The sequence below is a fragment of the Mustela nigripes genome, chromosome 13 (assembly GCF_022355385.1).
Source record: "Mustela nigripes isolate SB6536 chromosome 13, MUSNIG.SB6536, whole genome shotgun sequence".
Lineage (NCBI taxonomy): Eukaryota > Metazoa > Chordata > Mammalia > Carnivora > Mustelidae > Mustela > Mustela nigripes.
In genome coordinates this window covers 144,226,700-144,252,525 of record NC_081569.1, presented here as the reverse complement: position 1 = coordinate 144,252,525, position 25,826 = coordinate 144,226,700, and the positions used below count along the sequence as shown (strand labels likewise).

Sequence of the window (25,826 nt, the reverse complement as noted above, 5' to 3'; positions counted from 1 at the left end):
GGCTGCGGGGCGCCGAGTGCAGCGCGCAGCGGGGCCTGGCCGGGGCTGCCTGCGCGCTGCGGGCTCCGTGCGGCGGGGCCGCGGCTGCGGGCGGCGCCCCCGTCTGCGGCCCGGGTCGGCGCCGGCCCAGCCCGCGGGGTGTGCGGCGCGGCCCGGACGGCCCCGCACTGCCCCCCGCGGGGACCTGGTCCGCCTTCCGGACGCCGGACCCCGGGTGCTCCGGAGAAGCGCGTGTCGCCGGCAGCGGAGCCTTCCCCGGCGGCCCCCCGGGGCACCTTGCTCGGGCACCCGGGGGCGGCTTCACTCTGGCTCCGTCCCTTTGTGTCGGGGCTTCCGCTGCGTCGGGGGGAAGGGTGCGGGCGCTCTGCGGTGCCCCCCGGGCTGGCGGCCCGGCTTCCCTGCAGCTGGCGGGGGAGCCCCGGGGAGCGCACGGTGGCGGCCCTCGGTGGCCTCCCCCGCCCGCCGGCCGTGCGGTCCAGCTGCAGCTGCCCCGGGCCGCGGAGGCGGACATTGGGCGGTGCGGGCGGGAGGATCGCCAGAGCTGGCCGCTGAACGGCCTCCCGCGGGCGTCCTGTGCCCCGCCGCCCCGACACTCGGCCGCGCGGGGCGGGCCCGGCTGGGCCAGCTTCGCTCCCCGTCGTCTGCAGAGCGCGGTCCCGCGAAGAGAGCTGCCGGTCACAGCGTGCTGGGTCGCCGGGTCCACGTGCCGCGGGTCCCAGCCCTGGTCCCTCTTCCCGGGCCTGGCCTTGCCTGCGCAGGACGTTAACTGTCGATTGAACGCAAGAGGAGGAAAGAAGTTCTGCTGCAAGATGAGGCTTGAAGGCCCTGACTCGTCCGTGCCGGACGCCCTTTTCCAGCCCTGCCTCTTGCAACTGACGCGGAGGCTCCGGGGCGTCGGATGGCCTCCCGGAAAGGGCCGGGCTGGATCCTGGAAAGAGGGCTACCCGGTTTTTCCAGCTTCCTGAGGGAAGGGGCTTCCAGGCAGAGAAAGTTTGTGTATTCCACTCCAAGTAACAAAAGTACCTGCAATGTTTTTTCAAAATTGCTTTTTTAGTAATCGCTTAAGGGAAAGTTCAGACAGTGAAGACGAGGCCGCCCCGGTGGGCTGCGGAGCACCCTCAGGACTTCGGCAGCCTTGCTCCGTCGTCCTGCTTTCCTTTGATGGGTATTTCAAAGTCTGAGCGTGTGACAGGAACTGAGAGTTCACGTTGATTTGCCTGAAAACCAGTCACCAGCATGCTTGGTGGCGGCCGAAGATCGCGGTGACGGGTCGGCTCCGAGCTGAGTCCGTCTCCCGCTCTTCAAGCTCTTCTGCTGGAGTCGGGGTTGCTGGCCAGAGCCCGTGAGAGCAGCTACAGGAAAGGGAGAGGCCGCTTGCCATGAACTGCGGGGAGTCTGCCAGGCCAGGGTCCCCTTGGTTTGGGGGGCACCCTGATGGGGAACGGGCACAGTGCCCTTGCCTGGCTCCACCCACTGCATGGGACCCTCAGTCCTTCTGTCTTCTCCAGTTTCTGTATGGTCAGCCGGTGGTCTGGAGGCTGCTGTGCTCTGACCCGGGGCTGAACCCTGCATGGCCTGCTTGTCTGCTAACATCGGGGGGGTTTTGAGCAAAATGCCATGACCCGTGAGGAGCTGATGGGACTGAACTCAGCAGGCCCTTCTGGCTGGCTGTGGAGCAGACGGAGCTGTGTAATACCTGACGCTTTCTTTACCCAGAACTGCGTGGTGAGTCAGCCTCTGCAGTTAGGACAGCCTGGGAAGTGGGACGTCCTGTGTGCTGTGTTCGAAGGGTCGAGCGCCCAGGCCACCGTCCCGGGCTGCTCGAGAAGCGGTGCTTGGAGGGGTCTGTGTGCCCACTTCCGCCGCCTTCAGAACCGTCTGTACTCGGTGCTGACTTTGTCCCAAACACAAATGTCTGAGGAGGGTGATCCTCATCGGCCACCGTGATCCTTCCTCAGCCTGACCCATCATCCCGACATGGCTCTGGTGACGGCTTGTCGGCTCGTGTCATTGGCTGTGCTGCCCTTGAGCTACCCCTCCTCAGGTCCTAAGTCAGCCAGCATTTTCTTGCACGGAGTGCAGCATAAATTATCAGTTGCTCAGGGACATTTGAAGGGAGTAATTAGAGTGGCTTTGAGCACATACTTGTGCTGGCGTGCTGAACGAGATCCAGGCACGTGCAGCGTGTGGGAGGCAACATCTCAAATGGTTCAGACTTAAACTAGTGTGGTAGCCTCCCCCCCACCAACTTCTTCATGTATTTTTCTTTGTAATGAGGGTGTCACCTCATACCGTGCAGTGAGCACTTAGTAGTGGTGCAGTCTGGGGGCTCTGTGAACGCCGTGCTCCGGTCGGGACAGGTGAATTTCCGTCATCCTGCAGAGTTCTTGCCGCCCTGCTCCTCTGCTGCTGACATTCTGCTATTTTAGGACTTAGGTTAGCTGCACCTCTTCCAGCAGTGGATGTCAGTGGAAGCCTGCGGTACCTGTTTCTTCATGCTTGCTTCATACGAAGGCTTGTCTGTGTTGTCGCGCAGCTCCCTGTGGGTTTTGTTGCTGGCTAGTGTTCCACTGTCAGACACACCACAGTTTACCTATTTGACTTGCTTATTTTGAATCTGAAAATAATGTTTACATCCGGGGTGGTCAGACAGGTTCCTGGCAGGGAACTGGAGGATGGAGCTGGGATAGTGGCTAACGTGGAGGGGAACTTACCCGCAAATGTGAAAAATCCATACAGAGAAACCGGGTGCAGGGTGAACTGATGGCGCCTTGTAGAAAGCGGCTTGATGTGTCTCACTCACGTGCCTTACAGATGCTCCTGCCTCTGCCCTGGTGGAAACTGGTAGAAAGGAGCCAAGTACTGCCAGTATCAGCACGCAGAGTCCGAAGCCAGCCTCACTGTACGTGGGGGAATCGTGAGTGGTGTGTATGCGCGGAATGAGGCTCAGTCCTTGCAGTGTCTTTATAGCTGAGGGTCACCGCGAGGCTGTCGGAGTGATGGTCAGCCCTTGCGTGTCCTAGGAGATGTGGTAAGACCTGCAGAGCCGGCAGCGAGCTCTCACGCACAGAGAAGGAGCTTAGGGAGATGCTCGGAAGAACCTGTGTCATAACTGCTTCTCCGTGGGGTGGCCCTGGTGAGTTTTGTCTTGCAGTTTTGGTGCTGTCCCCCGTTAGGTACAGTAAGCTGCGCAAACAGGGCACCGCGGGGGAAGAGCAAAGGCGGCTTATTGGAAGCAGCTGCAGCCGCAGAGTGGGCCGCCTCCTGGCTTGCGGAGTGACACCTGGGGACAGGCGCGTGGCAGCGCTGCCGATGGAACCGGCTTTCAGGGCCCCCGGTGGGGGCTGCGGGCTGGAGGTTTTGTGGGCAGCACGTTTGCGTTTTCCTAGGAAGTGGGGACAAGGATTAGGGTGGCCGTTGGTTATTGAGACCCTGTCCCTTGGGGATGACTGTTACCGACGTCATCGACTCCTGGGGCTGTCATGGAGATGGAAGCCTGACCTCCTCCTCTGTGGTCACCTTAACAATGAAGGTCAGTTGTTTTACTAGCAAAAATGGATTTGGGAATAACAGGTGTAAAAAATGAGTAAAAGGACACCGTTTAGAACGGCGTCAGGAGACTGGCCGGGGCAGTGCCCAGGCCACGCCAGGCGCTGACCACTGCAGATCCGCCAGGAACACACACCCTTTGCGGGTGGACACTGGTACCCTCCTGGCGGGAGGAGGGAAGGTTTCCTCTGCCCGGCAACAGCTCGGCCAATGGGAGGCCGTCCCTGCCCAGCCAAAGGGAGGAGTCTCAGCTCAGCCAATGGGAAGCCTCTATACTTTAAGCTTCTAGTTTAGTCCAATGGACGTTGCGTTTACGGAAGTCCCCGGCCCCCTGCCCCCGAAGCTCCGCCTCTGGGTCGCGGCCGGGGCTCGTTAGTCCCGGAGCGGGTCGGCCGGTGAGGGCCGGCGGGCGTTCCCGGGGGACGGGCCGGGCACGCTGCGGCCGGGGCGGGCGGAGGCGGGGCGGTTCCCACGGGAGGTCGCGCGGCCGTTTCGGGCCGGGGCCGGTGGCCGCCCCCTCGGGCCTGCGCGTCCCCCGCGGTGTGTCCGCCGCTGCCGTGCGCTCCGCGGGCTGTGGCTGCCCCGGAGTCCGCGTCGCTGCCGGCGGCCCCCACGGACCGGCCGCTCACAGACCCCGGCCCTGGGCCTCCCGAGAAGGGGCGGCGCGGCCCCGGGGGCTGCGTGCTCGGTGCCGCGCCGCGAGCCGGGGCCGGGGGTGTCGCTGCGCCCGGTGGCTCCGGCGCTGCGGACCGCGCTGGCCTCGCGGGGCTCGCGGGGCGCGGCTCGGCGGCGTTGCGGCGGCCCCTGCGGCTGCCCGGGCCTCGGAGCGGGTCGGGTCGGCGCCGGTCGCCAGAGCGGGAGTGTGAGATGTGCTGGGAAGAGGCGCCCCGGAGCCGGACTCTGTCCCCAGCGCGGGTCCCTGCCGTGCGACGGGCCCTCACGGTGACCCTCCGAAGAGCTCTCGGCCCGGGCTCGCGCGCACGGACAGAACAGGCTTCTGCAGCAGTCGCATTTGCAGCCGGAACCAACCCTTGAACCCTTGGGTGCCAGTAGCCAGAGCAGTCTTCCCCGGGCCCGCGCGGTGAGCCCTTCCGGTCACTTACTCGGCAACGGCCCCTGCGCCCGTGGCCGGTCCCGGGCCGAGCGCCGGGGTCTCGGGCTGCGGAGTGGCGAGTCAGACCTGGGTGCTGTCCTGGGGGAGGCTGTCCGGGAGGGAGTCCGTTCCCGCCGCTGATCTCACAGAGGCACAGGCCACCGCGCGGGGACCGTCCGGGTGCGCGTGGGAGTCCGGTGCACAGACGCGCGTCCTCTGCGACTCCCAGCTGGGTGCGACCCTGGTGCCTGCGGGGCTCTGTCGGTCCAGCACTGTGTAGCTTGGTGGACGCACGCACCACGTCCGATCCAGGTCATCTTACAATGTTCCACAAATGCAGTGTGTACCTTGTGCAACCGTTTGGGATCGGCTTGCTCACTCAGCATAATTCCTCTGAGACCCCTCCCGGTGTGGGTCTCTGGGGGCGCTGCCCTCCCGCTGCTGCGAGGCCTTCTGCGGCTGCAGCCCCACGTGTGCCCGAGGTGGTGCTGGACTGTTTCCCTGGTGTCAGAGCTGCTGTGAACGTTCTTGTGCAGGTTTTGGTATGAATGTTGGTTTTCATTTCTTTAGGATAAATGTCCCCAAAGTCCCTTAATTTTTAAAATTTCTAAAAAAGTTAAATGTATGGGGGTGAGGTCTATGACATCAAAAGGATACCCTGGGGACAGGGGCTGGCAGGAGTGAGTCCTCAGAGGGGCTTCTGGAAGGGGTGCAGAACTCAGGGGCCCCCAGAAAGCGCGGGCGCCCCCCCTGCACCCCCCACCCCCACTCTCTGGGAGCCCCTGCAGCAGTCATAGAGAGCCACTGGACTGCTTTTTCTTAAAAAGGGGGGGGGTCTAAAAATTTGCAAATTTAAAAGACCTAATCCTCTTTATGAATAACTCAGATTAAGTATTTGAAATAAGGGCACCTGGGTAGCTCAGTTAGTGAAGCGTCTGCCTTTGGCTCAGGTCGTGATCTCGGGGTCCTGGGATGGGGTCACACATCGGCCTCCCTGCTCGTTGGGGAGTCTGCTGCTCCCTCTGTGCATGCAAACTCTCTCTGTGTCAAATACATAAAATCTCTAAAAGAAAGTCACTTGAAATAAAAACATTTAGCTACTTTATGAGAAGAGAGAGACTTGAGCATATGACTTATCTTTGTTTTAGAAGGGGTGGTCCTCACACCCTGCTGGTGCTGTGCCCTGAGAGCCGGCTCCGTAGCCCTCCGGGTGCCTGGCCAGGTGGTGCAGATACCGAGTCGGGGCCCTAGACCCTTCCTGCTCTGCTTTGTGATTCTCTTAGATCTCTCAACCTAGGACCAGTTCAGAAGAACAGTTGCTCATACTTTGGCTTCTGAGAGCAGAGTTCTGGTGAGCTGCTATGTGGTATGAGACCGGTGCCCGCCCAGAGCCTCTAGGAGCGTCCTAACCTGCCCCGAGGTGTCTGGTCCTCCAGGCTGGAATGGTGGCTGGCTTTGGAGGCCCCACCTGTGCCCAGTGAGGCCGAGTTCCAGCTGTACTTGGAGGAAGGAGGGACACGGTTGTCCAGGGAATCAGCCCTGGTGGTGTTCCTCCCCCAGCCCTCTCTAGCTGAGGGTGCTGCCAGGGCCCAGAGCTGAGGGGCTGAGGGTTGAGTCCTCTGGACTCAAGGGGCCCATTTCAGCAGGGCTGTGAAAGCCCTGAGGGGACAGGGGCTGCCTGTGGCTGGGACCCACCATCATCAGCTTGGGCACAGGTGGGTGGCAGCAGCCAGGCCAGCAACTGCCCCGCTTCCCCCACACCCCCCTCCCCTGTGGGCGCCAGTGCCCAGAATTTGGGGGTATCACGAGTGTATTTCCCGTATTTGTAGCCTACTTCTTTTTTCCGATGGAGACGGGGCGGGGCGGGGGTGGGGTGTTGTGTGGTGGTTTAGAGCTCCTTTGTGAATCAGAGCCCTCCCTCCGGAAGCTGGGGCCTCATGTCCCCAGGGGCCAGACTGTCCCTGTCCCAAGCCCATCTCTGACAGTTGCAGACTGAGTCTTGGGGCAGGGTCTTCTGGGCACTCTGGAATGTGCTAAACGGTCTCCTCCTTGCTTTCCGGCAGGGCATGATGTTTGCACGAGGGCTAAAGAGAAAAAGTGCCGAGGAGCCGGAGGACGTGGAAGGCTGCTCGGCAGGTGCCCAGGCCATGCCCTCCTACAGCCTACAGCGCCAGTCACTCTTGGACATGTCCCTGGTCAAACTGCAGTTGTGCCACATGCTGGTGGAACCCAACCTCTGCCGCTCGGTCCTCATAGCCAACACGGTGCGGCAGATCCAGGAGGAGATGACCCGGGACGGGACCTGGCGTGCGGTGGCACCGCAGGCAGCAGGGCGGGCGCCGCTGGACCGCCTCGTCGCCACTGACATCCTGTGCCGCTCTGTGCGGGAGCAGGAGGGGGAGTGCCCTGCCCCTGACATGGGAGATGGCCAACCAGACCTGGTTCCAGGACTGGCCGTGGCGCCCGCGGCACAGGCGCCAAGGAGCCCGCAGAGCAGCCTCTGGGAAGGGGACAGCTCTCGAGAGAGCAGAGGGGGCTTTCAGAAGTCCCTGGATCAGATCTTTGAAACGCTGGAGAGCAAAACCTCGGGTTCTGTGGAAGAGCTGTTTGCAGATGTGGACAGCTCCTACTATGACCTGGATGCCGTGCTGACGGGGATGGTGGGCAGCACCTCGTCGGGCCCTGGCAGTGGGCTCCAGGCCTTCGCCTCCGCTGCCACCTCGCCTCCCAGTTCCAGCTGCAGGTCGGATCTGGGCGAGCTGGACCACGCCGTGGAGATACTGGTGGAGACCTGAGCGGGCAGCTGTGCCCTGATGGGACACGTCATGGATGGGTTCCTAAGGCATCCAGAGTGCTTGGCCTGGGATGCTCGCTGCCCTGCATCTGCTGGCTCAGCGCCTGGCTTGTCTGTGATGAGGAGAACGTTCCAGAACAGCATCCGGTTGGCCTGTCCCCTTTCTCCCTGAGGGGGCTGGGCAGTTTTCTTTCAGGCTGGTCGTCACCCCCCGCTGGCTCTGGGCATCTGCCTCCTCTGTCCTGCTGCCACTCTGGAGAGCTTGAGTCACCAGCTCTGTATCCAGCCTGGTTTTAACTTTAGATAGGTGAACTTTTTTAAATTAAGTTTTATATGTTTGGGGCAATATTTTGTTGTAAGATATATTTTTTAAACTTTTTATACTTTTATCTTTTTAGATTTTTTCAGCTATTTTCTTAAAAGTCTATTTTTTCTATAAACGTTTTCTGCTGCTACATTAGAAACTTACAACCTAAACAGTTGCAGTTGGTGTATTTCTTTTTTTAGGGTTTAAATAAAGACTTTTTTTTACAGAAAGCTTCACTCCATGTGGTGTACTTAGATCATGAATTTCCATGTGACGCTGGTGTGAACCTTCTGTCCTGTGACAGTCAGGGCACCTTGCACAGCCCCATCTTCTATTCTTGGGTGTCATGACCAGATCTGCTGTGCCAGCCCTGTCTTTGTCTGAGTTATATGGGGATTTCTGAAGGTTTTATTTATGCCTATTTATATGTATATGTTGGAGGTGAAGGTCAGATCCTGTCTACCGGAAGATCGGAAGATCACAGCCACCCCAGGTGTCTCCGGCGGTGCCTTCAGAGGATCTGACTCTCTGGGCCCCTCGTGTAGTTTTCCCAGCACAAGGGGCCTCTCCCTGGAAGACGCTGCCCTCCAGCGTCCCTCAGCACTGTAGAGGGTCCCCGGCTTGTATGGACATTAATCAAGGGAAACTTCAGTAAAATGGAGTGCAGAGGCCCGAACTGGGGGCCCTCACTTTGTCCCACTGGACATCAAGAATTGTCAGTCACAGACCCAGCAGAAGACTCCTTAACAGGAAAGACTCCGTTTCGGGCCCCAGCAGAAAAGGTGCACATGGCCTCCCCCACCAGGAAGTACCAGCCCCAGTGCCGCAAGCCAGAGACAAGCCTCATCATCAAGGACTCCTGGTTCTCTCCAGTGGGCTTCCATTCCAAACAGGCCTTCCAGCTTCCTCCTTTCTCCATAAATAATGTTCCTCTTGTTTGTTTGTTGGACTTGCCTATGGTTCTGCCCTAGCACGTTGCAATTCTGTCATTACTGAATAAACCCATTTCACTGGTGAAAAGGTCAACACTAACGTGGCCACTGGGCAGGTGTGCTCGGAGGCTGCCGTATGCCGGTGTGTGCAGATAGGACACTGGACTGGAGAAGGCCCACACTTGCCCTGTGACACTGGTGCTGGGACAGAAGCAAGAGGTTAAGTCTAGGATTAAATCTGGACACTTGTCCCATATGACTTCTCAATCCTGAAGGTGTTTGATGGTGGGGTTGGTGGAGCAGTGCCGCTGAAGTGAGCTTTGGGGTACCTGCCGTGCTCCCTGTGACCGTGCCCCGGACGCTGGGAACACCCACACCTTTTTTTATTTTTTTCACAGGTTTATAAGTGAGCGGGCCGGCCCTGCCCAGCTCCTGCTTCTGCATTTTCTTCTTTACCCAGCCCTTAGCCAAAACGGTCTGTTTTCTTTCCTGCGTAAGACCTTTCTCTTGTATCAGCCATGTACACGTTACTTAATTAAAAATTACCCAGCAAACAAAATGGACATGTGTTCGTTATCAGCTACAGCGGAGCCCTCGAGCCCATCTATTTCCCTGGGTCCGTTCAGCTTCCCCGTTTCCCTTGGACCCCCACACTGGCTTCCACGTTCAGCCCCCGCTCCCTGCCCCTGTCCTGGGGCTGCAGGGAGGGATGGTGCCGTCGGAGGAGCCCGCGGCAGGCCGAGCCTTGCACCGCCTGCCTCTTCGGGTTCTGAGCGCCCTTTCTCGCGGGAGGTGAGGTCCACCTGCTCCAGTAAGCAAGAGCCCTGAAGCCGTGTGCAAATCCGCTGGAAGGACTGACTCCTCGTTTGGAACGGCGCCAGGAGGCCGGCGGGGCCAGTGCTCACGCCACGCCACTCGCTGACCACTGCAGATCCACCAGGAAGCCACATGCCCTGCCCCTGGGCCCTGTGACCATCCCAGCGGGAGGAAGGAAGGTTTCCTCCTGCCCCGGCAACAGCTCGGCCAATGAGGGGCCGTCCCGGCCCAGCCAATGAGGGGCCCCTGTACTTTGAGCCTAGTTCGCTCCCATAGGCTCTCCGTGCCCCCGCCCCCTGCCCCGCCCCTCCCTCGGCGGCCGCGAGCCCAGGAGAGGCGCGAGCCCCGCGCGGCTCGTTCCGGGCTGGGCCGTGGTGCTGGCGCGGTTCGGGGCTCGCGGCCGCCGGGGATAGGGCGGGTGGGCGGCCCGCGGCCCGCTCGGTCCCGGGCGCTCCGCCCTGGCTTCCAGGCGGACCCGAGCCCCCGCACACCTCGGAGCGAGGCGCCGTCCGGGCCGCGGCCTGCCCCCTGCGGCCCCCGCTCTGCGCAGGGGAGCGGCCGGAGGGCGGCGGTCCGGGCCGCGCGTGCGCAGCTCCCGCCAGCGCTCTGCAGCCGCGGGGACCCGGGGTTCGGCCGGCGGCGCGCAGGGCACGCGGGGCTCCACGCCGCTGCCCCCGAGCCTGGGGGAGGGGAGGCAGCCTGGCGGGGCGGAGCGGACCGCCGGCCGGTGGACCCCGGGCCCCGCCGGCCTGGCAGCCCCGAAGGCCGCACAGCGTGGCCTCGACCCCTCGACGGGCTCGCGGGCTGGGGCGGGTTGTCCCTCGGGCGGCTGGCGGGCGGCCGTCCTGGAGCCTGTGGCATCCGCCTTCCTCAGTCCTTGGAAACGGTTTCTTTTCTCATTCCGTTCTGCCTTTGTGGCTAATTTTGTACTTGCAGGTTTGCAGTCTCTTGGGGAAAAGGCCCCCAGATGTCTACAGGCTGCGGGCCAGCCCCGCACAAGAGCACAAGAGCCGCCTGCTGCCCGCGTGCGGCCAGGGCTTGCCCGACAGAGCGGTGTGGCCTCCACCTGCACAGGCCTTGTCCTCCCTGGAGCCCCGCGCCTACAGGGAGGCCACCATCCACAGGCCCATGCCCTCCTGGCCCCGCCTGTGCCCTCCTGGTCCCTGCTGGGCATGTGAGCGCTGCCGAGCTGAGCCCAGCCGGGGAGCCGGGGTCTGAGGAAGGCCGCAGCTGCTGGCCAGGCACTGGGCACAAGGAGGTGCTGCTCCATGGTGGTCTCACCTATTGGACGGCAATGGCCGGGGGCTGGGAGCAGGGCAGAGGCCAGGCTTTGCTTCCCACCCTGCCCCGGTGGGGCTTCTGTCCTGGAAGACAGCCTCCGGGAGGCCCCTGGCCGGGATCTTGCTCTTTCCCTCCTAGGCTACTGGCCTGAGCGCATCATCAGCACCTGGTCAGCAGAGACAGGACAGCCCCCTCCTGGGGAGGCCAAACCAAGGAGGGGAGCCTGGGTCCACAGTGGCCCTGAGCAGCTGCTGGGCACCCAGTCCATGACCTGTGCCCTGTTGCACCCTTGTTCATGGGGTGCCTCTCTGCCTGCATCCCGGGATCCACCTGCCTCAGGGCCAGGGGTGGGGCAAGGCCAGGGCCCGGCCCGGTTCTTCCGCCAGCACCAGCCTGCCCGAAGCCCAGGCCTCGCAGTGAAGACCAGGTTCAAAGTGAGCTCCCCGCCCTGTGGCTCTGCAGTGGGGGCCCACCCAGCGGGATGGGGAAGGCTCCCCGGGAGTCTTTGGTTGGCATGTGCGTGCACGTGTGTGTGGCTCTTGGACGAGGCACATAGAGGGTGATTTCCCGGGGGTGGTTTAGGGTTTGCTTGTGTGTTACTGCACTGCTATTCATGTCTCCCAAATCCACATGCTGGAACCTGACTTCAGGTGTGCTGGTGTGAGGAGGGGGCCCCTGGGAGGTGTCCTCGTGATGGGCTCGGGCCCCTGTCAGAGGAGATGGGACGGCTTGCTTCCCGGCTGCCCTCTGCCCTCTAGGCGCACAGTGAGCCAGGAGAGACCCACGGGGACTCCCAGGCTCCATCACTGTGGGAAGGAGCTTGTCCGAGCCTCCCTCGAGGTGGTGTGCTGTGCCGGCGGCCAGAGGCTGCTGAGACACAGCGTCCCCTCCGGCACCCGCGCCCTCTCGTGGGCCGCCCCACTCGCACCTGGTCCCGGCCATCCGTGTCCGTGCCAGGCCGGGCTCCCGCGGGGTCAGGGCACAGGTCTGCTCCTCGGGTCTTCTTCCCACGGATCCTGGTGCTGTCCCCGGGACCTGGGCACTCTGTCCTGTGTCTGCTCCCTCTGTCCGTCTGTCTGCGTCCTGCTCGGATGGTTTCCGTGGACCCGTGGGCGCTCACGGACTGCTCCCCTGCTGGCCGGGTCTGCCATCAGGCCCTTCTCCAGAAAGGCTCGCGTTTAGGGTGGCGGGGCCCGCTTTGTGTGTTGCCGTTTTGTTCTTTTGTGTAACTTCCAAGTCTCCCACGCGTGTGCCGCTTGCCCACCGGACCCTCCCCAGCTGTACCCGCACCCTTTCACGGTCTGGGACCTGCACCGTTGGGGCCACCTCTGCCTCTGCTCCTGGGGTTCTCGCATTTTCATGGACCTGTGCTGTCTTGCTGTCTGCTAAGTACCCGCCGGCCGTGGGGCCGAGGCTCGGTCCTACTGCCACTCCCAGAGGCCTCCCGTGTCTGCGGGAGCACTGGCTGGGCTCTGGACACGAGCCCGGCCGCCAGGTTCATAGACCACTGGAGGCTCCCCTTGCCCCATTCTAGGCCCCTGCACCATGCCTCGGCCTTGCTGCCCTGTGGAGCCTCTAGAGTGGGCAGCCGGAACCCCAAGCAGAGTGGTGGGGGGCCTCTCACTTCTCCAGCCCTCTTCTGAGAGAGGCCGGCTCTACTTGGGGATTTTCTGTCAGCCTTCCCTCCTTACAGCCCATTCTGAGCACTCAGCGAGGACCCAGAGCTGGACAAGGGGTCCCTGGGGCCCCGCCCCTCCCGCTCTGCGCCGGGGGCACTGAGTTCAACTACTGTAGGTTCCTTGGCGTCCTCAGCTCCGAGATGGCTCTGAATCCCGATGTCGTAGCGGACGGGCTGCGTTCCGGCGGGCGCAGTCGGAGAGGGCCAGCCAGCGCCCACTCTCCCCATTTGGAAGGCCCCTCCTTGAGCACCTGGCCAGACACCGGACACAGCATCTGAGCCAGACTTGATGTCTGCTTGGACACGGACTGAGGGACAGGGACAGCCCTAGCCTCTGGCTTGGGGAACAGAGCTGGGGCACTGGGCTGGCCAGGGTTCAGGAGAGGGGTCAGCCGCGCAGGGGAGTTCCGTGCATGTCCCAGAGGGAATCTGGGGGAGGAGGCCGAGCACAGAACAGTCCGTGGGTTCTAGTCTGACTTTAAGTACAGGCTGGGAAATGACGGCACGTCCCAGTGGGTCTCTGCTTGTGGGGCCCCGGAGACCCTGGGCGGAGGCTGCCTTCTGGGGAAAGCAGGTGGCGGAACAGCAGTTTCCAAATTTTCTCTCTCTCTAGCTGGAAATGGAAAATGAGGGCAGGTTTCCCGAACCTGCAGCACGAAAGCAACGTGATCACGCCTTCCCATAAGCCTCAGAGACCACTGCAGCCTGGAGAGGCAGGGACACCCTCTCCCTGGGACAGGCGACATCTGCTGGTCACTGTGTCCCCACCGTGGTCACTGTTTGGGTCTGACTCCAGGGTGGATGGAGCTGGCCTGAGGCAGGACAGACGCTCCGGCAGAGGGATGGGGCGGGGCGGGGGCAGCATCGGGCATAGGAGCCTGCACCGCCGCGCTTCTGACAGCGGCCCCCACGAAGCAGATGAGCCAGCGAGAACGCGGCCTTGTCCAGGCCATTTTATTTAATAAAATTTTACAAAAGTCAGTGCCTTCGCCAGAACCAGAGAAAGCCTGCTGGGAGTCAGAGGGGAGGGCCAGACACAGAGAGAGGCCACCGGATGGGTGCTGGCGCAGGGAAGGGCTCCCAGGGCCTTGGCGTCCCCCTGCCCCAGGTGTGACAGTAACGTGCTCCGGACCCCGAGTGTGTGGACGCCTGCCTCCTGTGGACAGTCCCAGCTGACCGCCAGGCCAGCCTGGTGTGCTCCTGGTGGCCACACAGGCAGCCAGGCCTGGGGTCCCTCCCCAGGCGGCCACAGGGGCCAGCAGCACCTGCACCGGGCGGAGGCCACCAGAGCCACCTTGGTTCACGTCAAGCTGGGGCAGAGCTCCTGGGGATCTGGGGCACCCCCTTCCTATTGAGACCGGCTCTGCCGAAGGACCCACTCTTCTAAAGGGGCCAGACCCCAAGGTGCACCAGCGGGCACGCACGGCTTCCCGCACGGCGTCCCCAGAAACACGCCCACGGAATAGTTCTGGTTTCCAGCACCAAACCAAGCCGGTAAAAAAAGTATAATTCCTCATAAAAATACAAAGTTCTCCTGTTTTAGCAAACGTCACTATTAAACAAGGTCATTTTTAGTTTACGTGGATTGAACATCTTTTTCCACGGAATTGTGATGTACTGCCCGTTTCTGGGTAAGGGGGTCTTCAGAAAGACGCTGCAGGCAAGCAGGCCCCCCTGTCTGCTGCCAGACGTCCCGGGGAGCTGACGGGAAAGGAAGGGCACGGCATGGTCAGGGCCTCCTGAGGCTGGCTTGCTGGCCCTGCCGCTCGGGCCTGTGCAGCCTCCTCCCCTCCCACGGTCGTGCGGTCAACACAGAGATGCACGGGACAGAGCGGACAGCTCTGTGGCCTCTCCCAGGACTAAGCGGGCTCCACGCTGGCAGGACGGCTGTGCCGTGTGCCCAGGGCCATGCAGGCCTCCCCATCCCTAAGTGACCCTATGACCCTGGCCTGAGGGCCTAGGTGGGGTTCCAGGACCCGTCCTGCTCTTGTCTGCAGTGTCCACGGACGTCCACTACCAGTGCCGCGCACATTTCAGTGTCTTGCTGATCTAAGATGGTCCCTGCCTGCACTTCTAGAAGTTCCCACCTCCTGCTCTGTGGGGTTTCCCGTAGAGCAGAGGGACCAGCATGCCTGGAGATGGCCCTGGCCCCGGCCGGATGACAGGGGGCCCATACTGTCCACACCAACCATCAGAGCACACCTTGGTAGTGGACGCCCCCCGGTGCCACTGCGTTCCTGGGGCAGGGGTACAGGCAGAGTAAACCCCACCTGTGCTCCAGGTCCTGGGCAGAACAGGCCCCTCCAGACTGGGCACTGCTGGCCACGAGGGGCAGGTGCCCCCACTCCCAGGAAACACTGTGCCCTGGCCTCAGAAGAGGACACCTGCCCCTCACGTGCACCTCTCTGCCGCTCCCCCCGCCTGCCTGCTTCCCACCAGCCCTGCGGGGGCCCTGACAGCTGCTCACATCCCAGCGCCTGGTGCTGCCCGGCCTGCCCCGGACGGCGGCTGCGCTCCTTTCCCCCGAGTCTGTGGAACTCAGGGAGCAGGTGTCGGCACGCAGACCCGCGCGGCCCCCACAGCCCAGGCGTCTCCCGGGGGTGGGTGGCGATGACTCACCTCGGTCTGGATCACGGCTCTGCAGGGCTGCAGAGAGAAGGCAGGCGCGCCCAGGTCGTCAGACTGTTTGAGGTCAGAACATTCCAGAATGTGACCCAGGTCTCCAGAAGGGTTCTAGTGAGACAAGCCACTGTCACCCGCCGGGAAGGTCGATAAAGGATGGCTTTCTCTGCGTCTGCCTCGTGAACCCGGACCCCTCTGGCACATCCTACTGCTCAACGGCCACATGCCATGACTCGGTGTCCGCAGGGTCGGGCAGCCGGCTGGCCCCCGCCCTCCGCTCACCCGGCTCCCGGCCATCCCTGCCCTCCAGACCCACAGGGCCCTCCACCTCCTCAAGTCCGCCCCCACCTCAGGGTGAGCCGTGCTCCCCAGCCTGGCTGAGCCGAGCTGGCCCACCTTCCGCCTCCTGTCCAAGCTGCCCGTCCCCTTCCCCACCCTCCTGGCTGCTTTTCTGGCACAAACACAAAGGCAGGGCGGCCGCATCAGGCCCCTCTGGCCCCTCCCACCCCTCCCGTCTCTCCCGGCTGGCCCTGGGTGCTCCCTCAGCCCAGCGGCCATCCCAAGACCGGCCATCAGGAAGGCCTGCCAGCCCCTTCTGGGTTTTCCGTGTTTGAGAATTTCCACGACAGCAACAAACAGGAAAGGATCTTTGTGGACTTGACAGCCAGCTCCGCATACAACCTGCATTTTCTCTTGTAACCCCTGCCACGCCTCTCGCCCACCCCTCCCTGCGCCCACTCTGCCGCTTCCAGCCTCAAGCGCAGGGGACCCACCTGGTGGCTGGCCTCACGCCCGCGCCCGCACCTGCCGCTCCTCGCAGGGCCCCCTCCTCCGCCCTCCCCCGGGAGCCCGGCCGCCCCACAAGCTGCCTCGGCCCCTCCCTCACCAGGCGCAGAGGGCGGCGCTGCACTGGACGCCTGCACGGCCTGCCCCGACCAGACCCCGCCTGCGACGCCTCATCCCCGCAGCACCCCCACAATGCGGTCCATGTAGGCGGCTCCCGTGGCCCCGGGGTGCCGGCAAAGTCTCCGTGGAGCCCCCAGGGGCGCCCGGCTCACCTTCTGAGCAGCATCTATTCCGAGAACGAGGAACAGGTTCTCCTGGCAGCGGGACCCGCTCCAGGGGCAGCGAGAGGCCGACGCGCCGTCTGGGCTCTGCAGGGCTCTCCAGAGTCTGCGGGACTCAGGGCTGAACAGAGACCCATTCGTTAACGGCTGAGCGGGAAGCCTTCCAGACGGACGCCGAGGGACCTGCCCCAGGGGCTGTGAGGACAGAGTTCTCCCTTCCAGGCCGGCTCACGTGTTGCTGCCCCCTGAGTACCCCTGCACCCCCGTCCTCCTCCCCGGGGAACCGGAGCGGCCGAGCGGCTCCTCAGGGGACAGACCCTCCCCGAGGCCCAGTACTTTGCGGTTTTGTTCCTGATGGTCTTGCGGACCACGAGCTGCACCGGGGGGCCACAGGGACACTCGGAAACTAGAAGCGGGGCAATGCTTAGGGGATGACCACTGGGTGTCCATCATGCACCGTCCATAGCTGCGAGCCACTCCCCAGCGGCCGCGTGCCACCAGGGCGGCTAGCGCGGCTCCTACCACGGAACGGAGGGTGTGCACAGGAGGGGCCACGCTAAGTGCCCACAGCATTTGCAAGTCGTCTTCCTGTTTTCACACCCTGAAGTCACAGCCACCTCCTGTCACACCACAGTGTCCAGCCCTGCTGGACCTGACGGCCAGGACCACCTGTGTCTCCGCGTGTCTGCGGCTCCTGCTCCCACCAGAGGCCCTTCTGCCTGCTGATCCGGGCCACACCCTGGGGAAGCGCTGTATCCAGAGAGCCCTCTGGGCCACGGTGGTGACAGCCTTCCGGGGTTCAGGCCTCTGTCCCCCCAGGCCCCTGCTGGGGGAGGTTCCGTGGCTTGGACCCCAGCAGTAGCCCTGCCTGGACCCAAGGCCAGAGCCCAGAAGGGCAGTCTGCAGAACTCCCTGACAAAGAGAACACGGGTCAGGGTGGCCAGCTCAGCCCCTCCTCCTGTGGCCTGGGCCCCGCAGACCTCAAGCCGACCATGCCGCCCCCCCGAGCTGAGCTGCGCCTGTTCTGCCAGCGCCCAGTGAAGGTGCGTCAGAGAACGCAGCCATCCGCGGGCCTGCGTCTGTGGTTTCCCAGACAACGAGCCCCGGGGACCATCAGCCTTGCCGGCAGCAGCAGATGCGCTCAGGCAGGCTGGCCCTGTGGGTTCAGACTGTCCCTCGGGGGCACTGGTATGTTTCTCTGTGGCTGAGGATCAGGCAGTCCAGTCCTCCGGGACCAGCACTGACTCGGAGACACGAGGAGCTGGCGCCCCTGGTCTCCCTTGATCCAGGTGAACACAGCTCTGAGGGCGACCACGGCCAGAGCATCAACCCATGCTGCCCGGTCCTTGAGGACCCCACGACACCAAGGTTGTGGGGTCTTTGGGACAGACAGGCTCTCTCTAAAAGGCCACTTGGTCAACTGAAGTACAAACTCGGACTCACTCTAAGAACCCAAGTTCATTACCACAGCTGCTGTCCAGATTCCCAGCCGGGCGCTTCTAAGATGCGGTTCAAGGGGGAGACGCCGTCGGTCGCCTGGGGGACTGGTGCGTCTTGAAAAACACACGGGAACACATCCTCGGAGCTGTGTGGAGGCTGGAGGGAGAGAGAAACGCACGTCAGGTCACCTTGCTGCCGGCAAGGGGCAGATGACACATGCAGACGATCGTGCCCTCACAGCTGCTGTAGCGTGGCCCACTTGCCCCCCGAAGTCTCTGCTCTGCACGCTCCTGTGGGAAGCCCAGAGCGTGGCGGGCGGGCTTCGGGCACGGCACCCACAAGCTTTGTCGGGGACACACGAGACAGCGGCACCTGATAAACACATTAGTGTTTCCCGTGTGTCAGCCGGTTGAGAAGGCTGTCCACACGGCGGTCAAGGAGGCCTTTCCTGGGCGGAGACCTGAGGTCGGAAGGTCGGGAGTTAACTTGAAGGGCCGGAGTGAGGGCTGTCTGAAGTCTGGCAGGAAGTGACAGGAGTGCAAACCAGGAGGGGAGGGCGGGCGTGCACAGGGGGCAGGCTGGAGGGGAGGGTGGGTGTGCAAGCTGGGAGTGCGGGGAGCCCCGAGAGCTGCTGGAGGCACGCGTGTGTGTGCGGCATATATGCATGTCCGTGAGGGGCTATTTTCTGTCGTCACCTAGTGTCTCTTGCGAAGTTCACATCATGGTCAGATTGTTCCCTGATCCCTTAGCCCCACAGTCCTGTTTTCACAAGCGCACTCGCGGAGTGGACAGCGCGGAGAGCGCCTCCCGCCAGAGGTCCAGGGCACACAGCCGGCTCAGGGAGCAAACGTTCATCCCCAGAACCAGTTAACCCTTTCCTCTCATCCCTTCCTCTGACTCCTTCTGTTCTTATGGTGTTTGGGGGCTTGGGGTGAGCCCTTGGGAAGAGACGGCAGAGAAACAGGAGCAAGGGGAGGAAGAGGAAGAAAAGAGGCGTCAGATGCGTCACTGCGCGTCTGTGCAAGAGGCGGTCGGGCCAAGAAGCGCCGTGCGGAGACGACGGGGCGGGCGGACTCTCCTGGCCAAGTCCAGGGCCCGGTCGCCACACACAGGCTGGAAGGGACTCTAGAGGGTGAGGCTTTCTGAGTAAGGAGCGTGACAGTTTGGACCAAAAGCTCCTTCCCGGTATGCCCTGAAGGGAGCCGGGAAAGTGGGCTGGCGCGGGGAGCGCTGCGCACACCAGCACCCGCTCCTGAGTGGCCCCCCGCGTGGTCCAGCCTCCCTCCCTGGCTCAGGAGGACAGCACAGCCAGCCGCACAGGCGGGCCGGGGCCAGGACAGCAGCAGACCCCCTCCCGGGCCGGCCCAGCGAAGCGGAGGTCCGCTGCGGAAATACCTCACAAGGTGCGCCGCCCGCGGCTCCTGGCACCCCAGGCCCGCGCTGGGCGGGCTGGCGAGCACCGCGCTCCTTTTGGGTAGAAGCCACTGTCTGCCGCCGAGGACGCGGGGGTCGCTCCGGGCGCTCCAAGTTTGGGGAGAACTGCTCAGACTGGGCCGAAGCGTCCCGAAAGCCTTCAAACTCCCCCCAGGCGCTGCCGGGCTCCGCGGGGTCCGGGCCTCGGGCCGGGCAGGGGGAAGGGCCCTCGCGCGCCCCGGAGAGGCGCTCCCCGCAGCGCCGCTGCGCGCCTGCCCCTGCCCGCCCCCCGGGCGCCCTGCTCGCGCCGCGCCCCTCAGAAGCGGGCCGCAGGGAGACGGGAGCGGCGCCTGCTCCCGCGGCGGGGTCGCTCGGACTCCCGCGGGGAGGGGGCGCCTGGCCGGGCGCGGCGTCCCGCTGCCGCTGGCCCTGCATGTCGGAGCCGCGCGGGGCTGCACGGGGCGCGGGCGCGGGGCTGACGGCAGCCCGGGGCGGGGGTCCCCGCGAGGGCCCGGCCTGCGCCCCCGGCCCGCACCCACCGCGGCTCGCTGGAGCAGCGCGCGCCGCCGTCCCCACGCCCGCCCGTTGCCCGGCAACGGGGCTCGCCGGCCCCCGCGCCCCGCGACCGACGCCATGACGTCAGCGCGCCGGCCCGCCCCGCCGGGCGCCTGCGTGCCCCGCCGCACCCCCACCCCGGCCCTCGCCCTCCCCCTCCTGCGAGCCGGGTCCCGGGTTCCTTGGAGCCCGGACAGCCCTCCCCGCTGCCCCCCGCTGCCCCCCGCCGCCCCCGGCGCCCGGGGCAAGGCCACTGCCCGGCCCGCCCCCAGCTCGCTCCCGGCCCCCGCGGACCCTTCCCCGCGCGCCCCCAGCCGGCCCGCGGACCCCCCCGGGAGGCGTGCGCGGGACTCCAGCGTCGCAGAAGTGCCCGCAACCCCGGTCCGCACCCCGGTCCCGGCCCCTCCGTGCGCCCACCCCTCCACCCTGTGACCTCCTCGGGCCCCTCCTGTGGGCACGAATCACCCGCTCTCCTTGGTCCTCGCCAGCCCAGCTACCGAAAATCGTAATTTTGAGAATTACCAGATGAGATCATCCCTGACCCCTGGACAGCAGGCTCCTGTCCCTCCTGGGCTTCCTGAGGGTACATCGGCCAGCACCACAGTGCGCAAGCAATGCAGTCCGACTGCCCAGCTCTGGGCGGACACCCGGGTGACCCTGCGGGAAGGGCGCCGCCTCTCCCGCCTGCATGTCATCCCAGGGACAGTGCCGGCATCCCAGGGACAGTGCCGGCATCCCAGGGACAGTGTCGGCGCTCGGACCCCCCTCCTCCGTTGTGCCTGCTGTCCTCCTAGTCCAGGGAGCAGGACAGGGGTAGAAGCGTTGTCCTCGTGTACAGGTGGGGAAACTGAGGCCCAGGCCCAAAGGCCACGTGAGAAGTGTTGCTGGGGTTGGAGCCAGCTCTGGGGAGCTCCGGAGTTCCTCACACCCAGTCTGGACGGGCCTCAGCAGACAGTGGCGCTGTGACCTTCAGGGTGCGGGTGGGCTGACCTGTCTTACTAGCTGTGGTGGCTGAGTAATGCTGCCCAGAAATGGCCACATCCTGTCTTCAGAATCCGTGAATATGGGACCCTATGTGTTCTACGAGGCATTTTACAGACATGATTACGTCAAGGCTTTTGGGGTGGGGACAAAGTCCTGGGTTAGGCGGTTGAGCCCGATGCCCTGAGGAGGAGGAAGCAGGGGGTCAGGGTCTGGGGAGCCGGAGAGACTGAACCAGAGGCCCCAGTGATGCGGGACTCCCAACAAAGGGATGCAGGACCCCCCAAGAACCTGAAAAGGGCAAGGACGTACACCTGGCCAGAAACCCCGGAAGGAATACGGCCCCATCGAGGCCGGGAACCACAAGGGAATGGGCGCGCCGGGGCGAGCCACTGTGCAGTTATGTTACCGCCCTCACGGGGAACACACAGACTTGGGTGCCCTCCGGCTGCTGAAAACGTGCTGCCTCGGGGGGGCCAAGACCCCGAGGAGGTGGCAGAGGTGATCTGATGTAGGGTGCTCAGCCCCGGCTGCAGTGGGGGGGGTGGGAGCTGGGGACCGGACGGGCGGCCCCTGGCTCCTCCTGCCGGCCACTGGGCAAACTGGGCACAAGACGCAGGGCACCAGCCGAGGGTCAGGCCTCCGGGTGGGGGGAGGTACCTGTTCAGGTTGAAAAGGCCTCACCTGTTGAGGGAGACTGGTCAGAGGGGAGCATGGTGCCCTTCAGGTGGAGTGTCCGAGGGGCCGTGGAGGGGGTGGGCGCAGTGGAGTCAGGAGGAAGAGCCCGTGGGGCCCTCCAGGCTCCTCTCGGGACACCTCAGTCCATCCCTGACCTCGGCCCTACCGAACAGGGGTGGGAGGCGGCTTCTCTGCCATCAAGCTAAGCCTCCCCGTCCCAGCCCCCAGAAGCACCCTGCTTGCCTGGGGTTCTCAGACCCAGACCACTGGGATGAGTCTGGGAGCCCACCTTCCCCAGGCTGGAGCAGGCCCTCAGCCTGGGGGAGACAGAAGCAGTTAGAGGCCGGGGGTCAGCAGACTCGAAGCCCACTACCTCCTCACCGTGTAGGGCTAAAGGAGAGGGCAGGGGGTCGCCGATGGGGTCCTACAGGCCCCCCCCGGCTCTGCTGTGATTCTTGGGCCGGGCCGGGCTGGGGCAGGGGGAATGCAGAGCTATTTTTGCTCCTGGTGCAGCGGCTGCTGCACAGAGATATCAATCATTGATGCTCTGGGTGTCCCTGCTGCCTGGAGAGGCTCGGGGAGTGGCCTGCCAGGCAGGGGGAGCCCTGCTGAGGAGCCACAGCCTGTGGAGGGGGCGGCCACGGCTCCTCATCCTGGCCCCACCTGTGTCGCGCATCCTGGGCCCCAGTTCCCAGGCTCGTGGCCTTGGGAAGCTGCTGGTGAGCCTGAGACCCCCGCCCGTCAGTGAGGGCCAGGCTGACATGTGGCCTAGCATGGTGGTCCCAGGGAGGAGACTGAGCCTGTGTGTGCCCACGGGACAGGGTGTGGGGCACTGCAGAACTGTCACATGCCGCCCAGCGCTCCAAGGGTGCGAGCCTTGTAGGGGCCGGGGCGGCTGTGAGTCGGGCTTGTGGGGTAACAGCGACTCCTGGGCTATGTCCAGTGGCTGTCATCTTTCCCGGCAGGGCGTCTGTCCCTGGAGGGGCCACGGGGGCAGGGCTGTAGTAGGGTGTGACGAAGGCAGCTCCTGGCAGCTCAGGGCCCTGCGGCAGCTCACAACCAGGATTCGGCTGGGGTGGGAGGCGGTGAGGATGGGTGCGGAGTGTGGGGGAGGGACTGGCGGTGGTTGGGGGGGACGGGGGGAGGGGCAAGAGGATGGGCTTTACAGCTTTTCTGCTGGGGCCGACCCTGTAACCCTGGGGCCATCCTGGGGCGTCGAGACCTCTTGCAGGAGGGGAGGGATTGAGCAGAAGGAGGCAGGGCCGAGTCTGGTGGGCCGGGGGGGGGGGGGGGTTGGGGGCCAACATTGGGGCCATCGCTCCCGCCCCATACACAACAGCATACACTGCTGAGGCGCCAGGCCCTCCAAGAGATAAAATGGGTCCCCCAGGGACCCCCGAGGCTGCAGGGGTGAGCATAACAGGTGAGGCCAGCCTTTTGCCTGAGAGCAGGCAGGAGAGGGCACGGGGCAGTCTCTGGGACAGGAGTGTCCTGATCTGGGCCATGAGCCAATGCCGAGACAACTGCCTTGCTGCAGAGGGAGCAAGGCCCCAGCAGGGCAGTGTAAGCCCACCCAGCCTTCAGCAAGGCCAAGTGCAGGAGTGGCCCCAGAGAGGGTCCCTGGCCAGCCAGGGGTCCCAGGGACCACCCAGCCGCACAGGGGCTGGCTGAGGGCTGTTCCTGCAGTAACTGTGTGAGACCTCTGCTCAGGAGGGGCAGCTCCCTGGCCTTCCCCCCAGGCCCCATCATCCCCCTCCCCGCAGAGCTGGGAGGAGCCAGCCTAGCCCCAGGGGCATCATGGTGGACTATGTCGCATGGAATGAGGCCATTTCACTTGGACAGGGAGACAGGGTCCACACAACTTGGCCAAGTTCACTCACCTAGTGGCGCAGGGGGACACAGAACTGGGTCTGTGTCCTAAGGTCCCTGATTATAAAAGTGGTGCTTATTCCCAGGCCCCCGCTTCCAGACTCACATACACAGATGGGCAGGCCAAGATCCCAACAGATCTGGACAGATGTGGGACACAGCCGGGGACACAAAGAATGCCCCCTGCCTGCACCCATGAGCGACGGACTCCCAGATGGACAGAGCGGGGCTCAGGATCTCCATCTCCAGGGCAATGCTGCCCAGCCTGCAGAAAAACCCCAGGGCAGGAGGGACAGGACTGTGCCCTGTTGTGCCACGGCGCAGTGGGGGACAGGCTGCCAGAGGATCTTCCGAGCACTGATGTGCGTGTCTGTCCAACCTGCTGCTGGCACGCTGCCCGGCTGCAGCCCAGCTAACGGGAACTGGCATGCATGAGTCATCCTGCCGGGCAGGCTCACCTGGGCCCGGCTGGCCATGCGCGTCCCCGCGGAAGCCTGGGAGCAGAGGGTGCCGGTGTGTGCCCCTGGGCGTGTCTGTGTCCTCTTGTGCCTCTCTGGGCACACGGACACACCTGTGTAGTACGTGTGGGCCTGTGTGTGCACGGAGACATATCCCAGTCCATCTGTGTCTGTGTGCAGTGTGAGTGTGCACGTCGTCTTGTGTCACGTGTGCGTCCGATGCGCTTCCCTGTGTCTAGTCCGTGTGTCTCGGTGGCCCCCTGTTGCAGCCTGTCTCTTTCTGCCCCAGGAACAGGAGCGTGTAGTGTGTGTGTGTCTGTCTGTCCGTCCCAGCAGCACTGGCACCAGTCCTAGAAAGCCCCCAGGAATGGTTCCCCCCAGTAGCTGGGCTTTTCTGGGTTTGTTCTGGCCCAGGACCCCCACCCCCAGCCCCAGCAGGACCCACAGCTCCAAGGTCCCCTTCCTCAAATTTGCATCAGGCTGGACTTCGGCTAACTCCCTGCTTCGGTGGAAACAGAGTTCTCCTGGGCCTTGCCACTCCTTGCCCATTCCCTAAGGAGGCCATCTTCTGCATGCTCCCCAGGCCGGAGCCCAGAGCCCCCCCAGCATCCCACTACAGCCCTTACCAAGGCCCTCTGGCAGCTTCTGGAACATCCTGGGTCCTTGGCTCCCTCCTCATACTGCTGCCCTGCCCAGCCCCACACACCCTCTTGCAGGCTCCTGACTTCCAGCAGCAATCCCCAGGCCACGTGCCTGGACCCCCGCTCCGACCACCGGGGTGGTCATTCCTCTGTTCCCACTGCCCATGCTCGCTGCCCTGGCCTCACTGCGCCTAATCCTCAGCCTGGGCTGTCTTACCCTGTGCTGGGCACACACGCCACTCTGGCCTCTGCACCCAGCACTCTTCCCGCACCCCTGAAGTCCCAGCTCACCCTGTCCCTTGGGAGCCTGCCAGGACCCCCGCCCCACGCATCCCCACCGCGGCGCCGCCCGGCCGGCAGAGCGCGCCTCTAGCCTGGGAGCCCCCAGGGCAGGGCAGGGCCGGCGGGGTCGGATCACAGGCCCCGCGCCCCCACGGGCTCCCGCTGCCTTGTGGCCCCCAGAGGGCCTCGCACCCCATCTTATCACTAAAACGTCCGTCTCTGGGCTGGGGGGTAAGACCGCGGAGCGCGGGTCCGGCCGGGGGCTCGACCCCTCCCCGGGGTCGCCCGGAGTCACACGCGGGAACCCAGAAAGGCCGGCGGAGGGCGCGGGGCGGGGGCCCGCAGCGGGGGTCGGGCCGGGGTCGGGCCCGGGGTTGGGCCCGGGGGCGGTCCCGGGGGCGTGGCCGTGCGGGCGGCAGCCAATGGGCTGAATGAGGCCGGGCGGGGCGGGGCGGGGCGGGGTCCGGGCGGCGGCGGGGTCCCGGGCGCGCCGGCGGGGTCCGCAGTCCGAGGCGGGCGGCCCGCGGCAGCACGAGCCGGCGGAGGCTCCCCGGCCGCCCGCGCGCCGCAGCCGAGACCCGCGACTGGACGCGACGGGCCGCCGCCGGGCCGCCGCCGGCCCGCACCGCCCGGCCGCCGCGATGTGCGACTGTTTCCACATGGTGCTGCCCACCTGGCCCGGAGCCCCCGGCAGCGGTGCGCCTCCTCCCCGCCTGCAGCCCGCGCCCCTCGGGAGGGTGGGCTCTGCGCGGGGGCGCGCGCCGGGCGGGTCGCGGTGCGCAGTGCGGGCAGGGGTGGGGCGCCTGGGGACTAGCCCGGGGCGTCGCGCGCGGGGTGCGCCTCGGGGCTGCGCGGGGCTGCCTCCCTCCTGCCGCGCCTGGACCTGGCTCCGCTGTCTCCGTCTCTCTGGGTCGCTGACTCATCTCTACCGCTCCCTCTCGCTCCCCACCTCTGTCCCTCACGCTCCTTGCCTGTCTCCCCCTCTGTCACTGTCCCCCTGCTCTAGCCCTCTGGGACGTTGTCTTGTCCCTAGAGGCGGCCGCGTGGGGAGGGCTGCACGTGCGAGTGGGGCGTGAGGGCTGTGGGTCACCTGGCGCGGGGACCTGCTACCAGGCTCGCCCTCTGCCCTGCCTTGGGGGAGAGCAGCCTGGCCAGAATAGGACTTAGGGCTGTTGGCCTTGGTGCAGAGTCCGAGGAGGGGATGGGTGCACAGTGTGGCCACTGTGTGGCTGGGTCACTGGCTAGGTGGTGGGTACGGCAGGCTGAGACCTGAAGTCTGGGGCTTGGTGAGGGGTCCGAATGGGGTCAGAGCTCAGGCCACAGAGTACCCAGTGCTGGGCAAGGGAGGGGAAGGTGGGTGTTGCCCTCTC

The 25,826-nt window shown here is 64.7% G+C and overlaps 2 protein-coding genes across 6 annotated transcripts; one reads left to right on the top strand and one right to left on the bottom strand.

Annotated features, from left to right (window-relative positions):
• The first annotated feature begins 1,522 nt into the window (after positions 1-1,522).
• On the top strand, positions 1,523-9,252 carry CDCA4 (cell division cycle associated 4). 5 transcript variants are annotated; one of them, XM_059374148.1, is made up of 2 exons: positions 1,523-1,725; positions 6,706-9,252. In XM_059374148.1, the coding sequence occupies exons 1-2, from the start codon at positions 1,618-1,620 to the stop codon at positions 7,435-7,437; spliced, it is 840 nt and encodes a 279-aa protein (XP_059230131.1). In that variant the 5' UTR covers positions 1,523-1,617; the 3' UTR covers positions 7,438-9,252. The 5 variants fall into 5 exon arrangements, with proteins under 5 accessions (XP_059230131.1, XP_059230134.1, XP_059230133.1 ...); XM_059374151.1 differs by lacking the exon at positions 1,523-1,725 and adding an exon at positions 2,838-2,902; XM_059374150.1 differs by lacking the exon at positions 1,523-1,725 and adding an exon at positions 3,112-3,136.
• A 4,127-nt stretch (positions 9,253-13,379) lies between these two features.
• On the bottom strand, positions 13,380-19,529 carry CLBA1 (clathrin binding box of aftiphilin containing 1). Its single transcript, XM_059374145.1, has 5 exons — positions 18,975-19,529; positions 17,605-17,735; positions 16,131-16,260; positions 15,070-15,183; positions 13,380-14,151 (listed from the first exon to the last, which is right to left on the bottom strand). Exons 1-5 carry the CDS (start codon positions 19,425-19,427, stop codon positions 13,990-13,992), a joined length of 990 nt encoding a protein of 329 aa, XP_059230128.1. The 5' UTR covers positions 19,428-19,529; the 3' UTR covers positions 13,380-13,989.
• Positions 19,530-25,826: the final 6,297 nt, after the last annotated feature.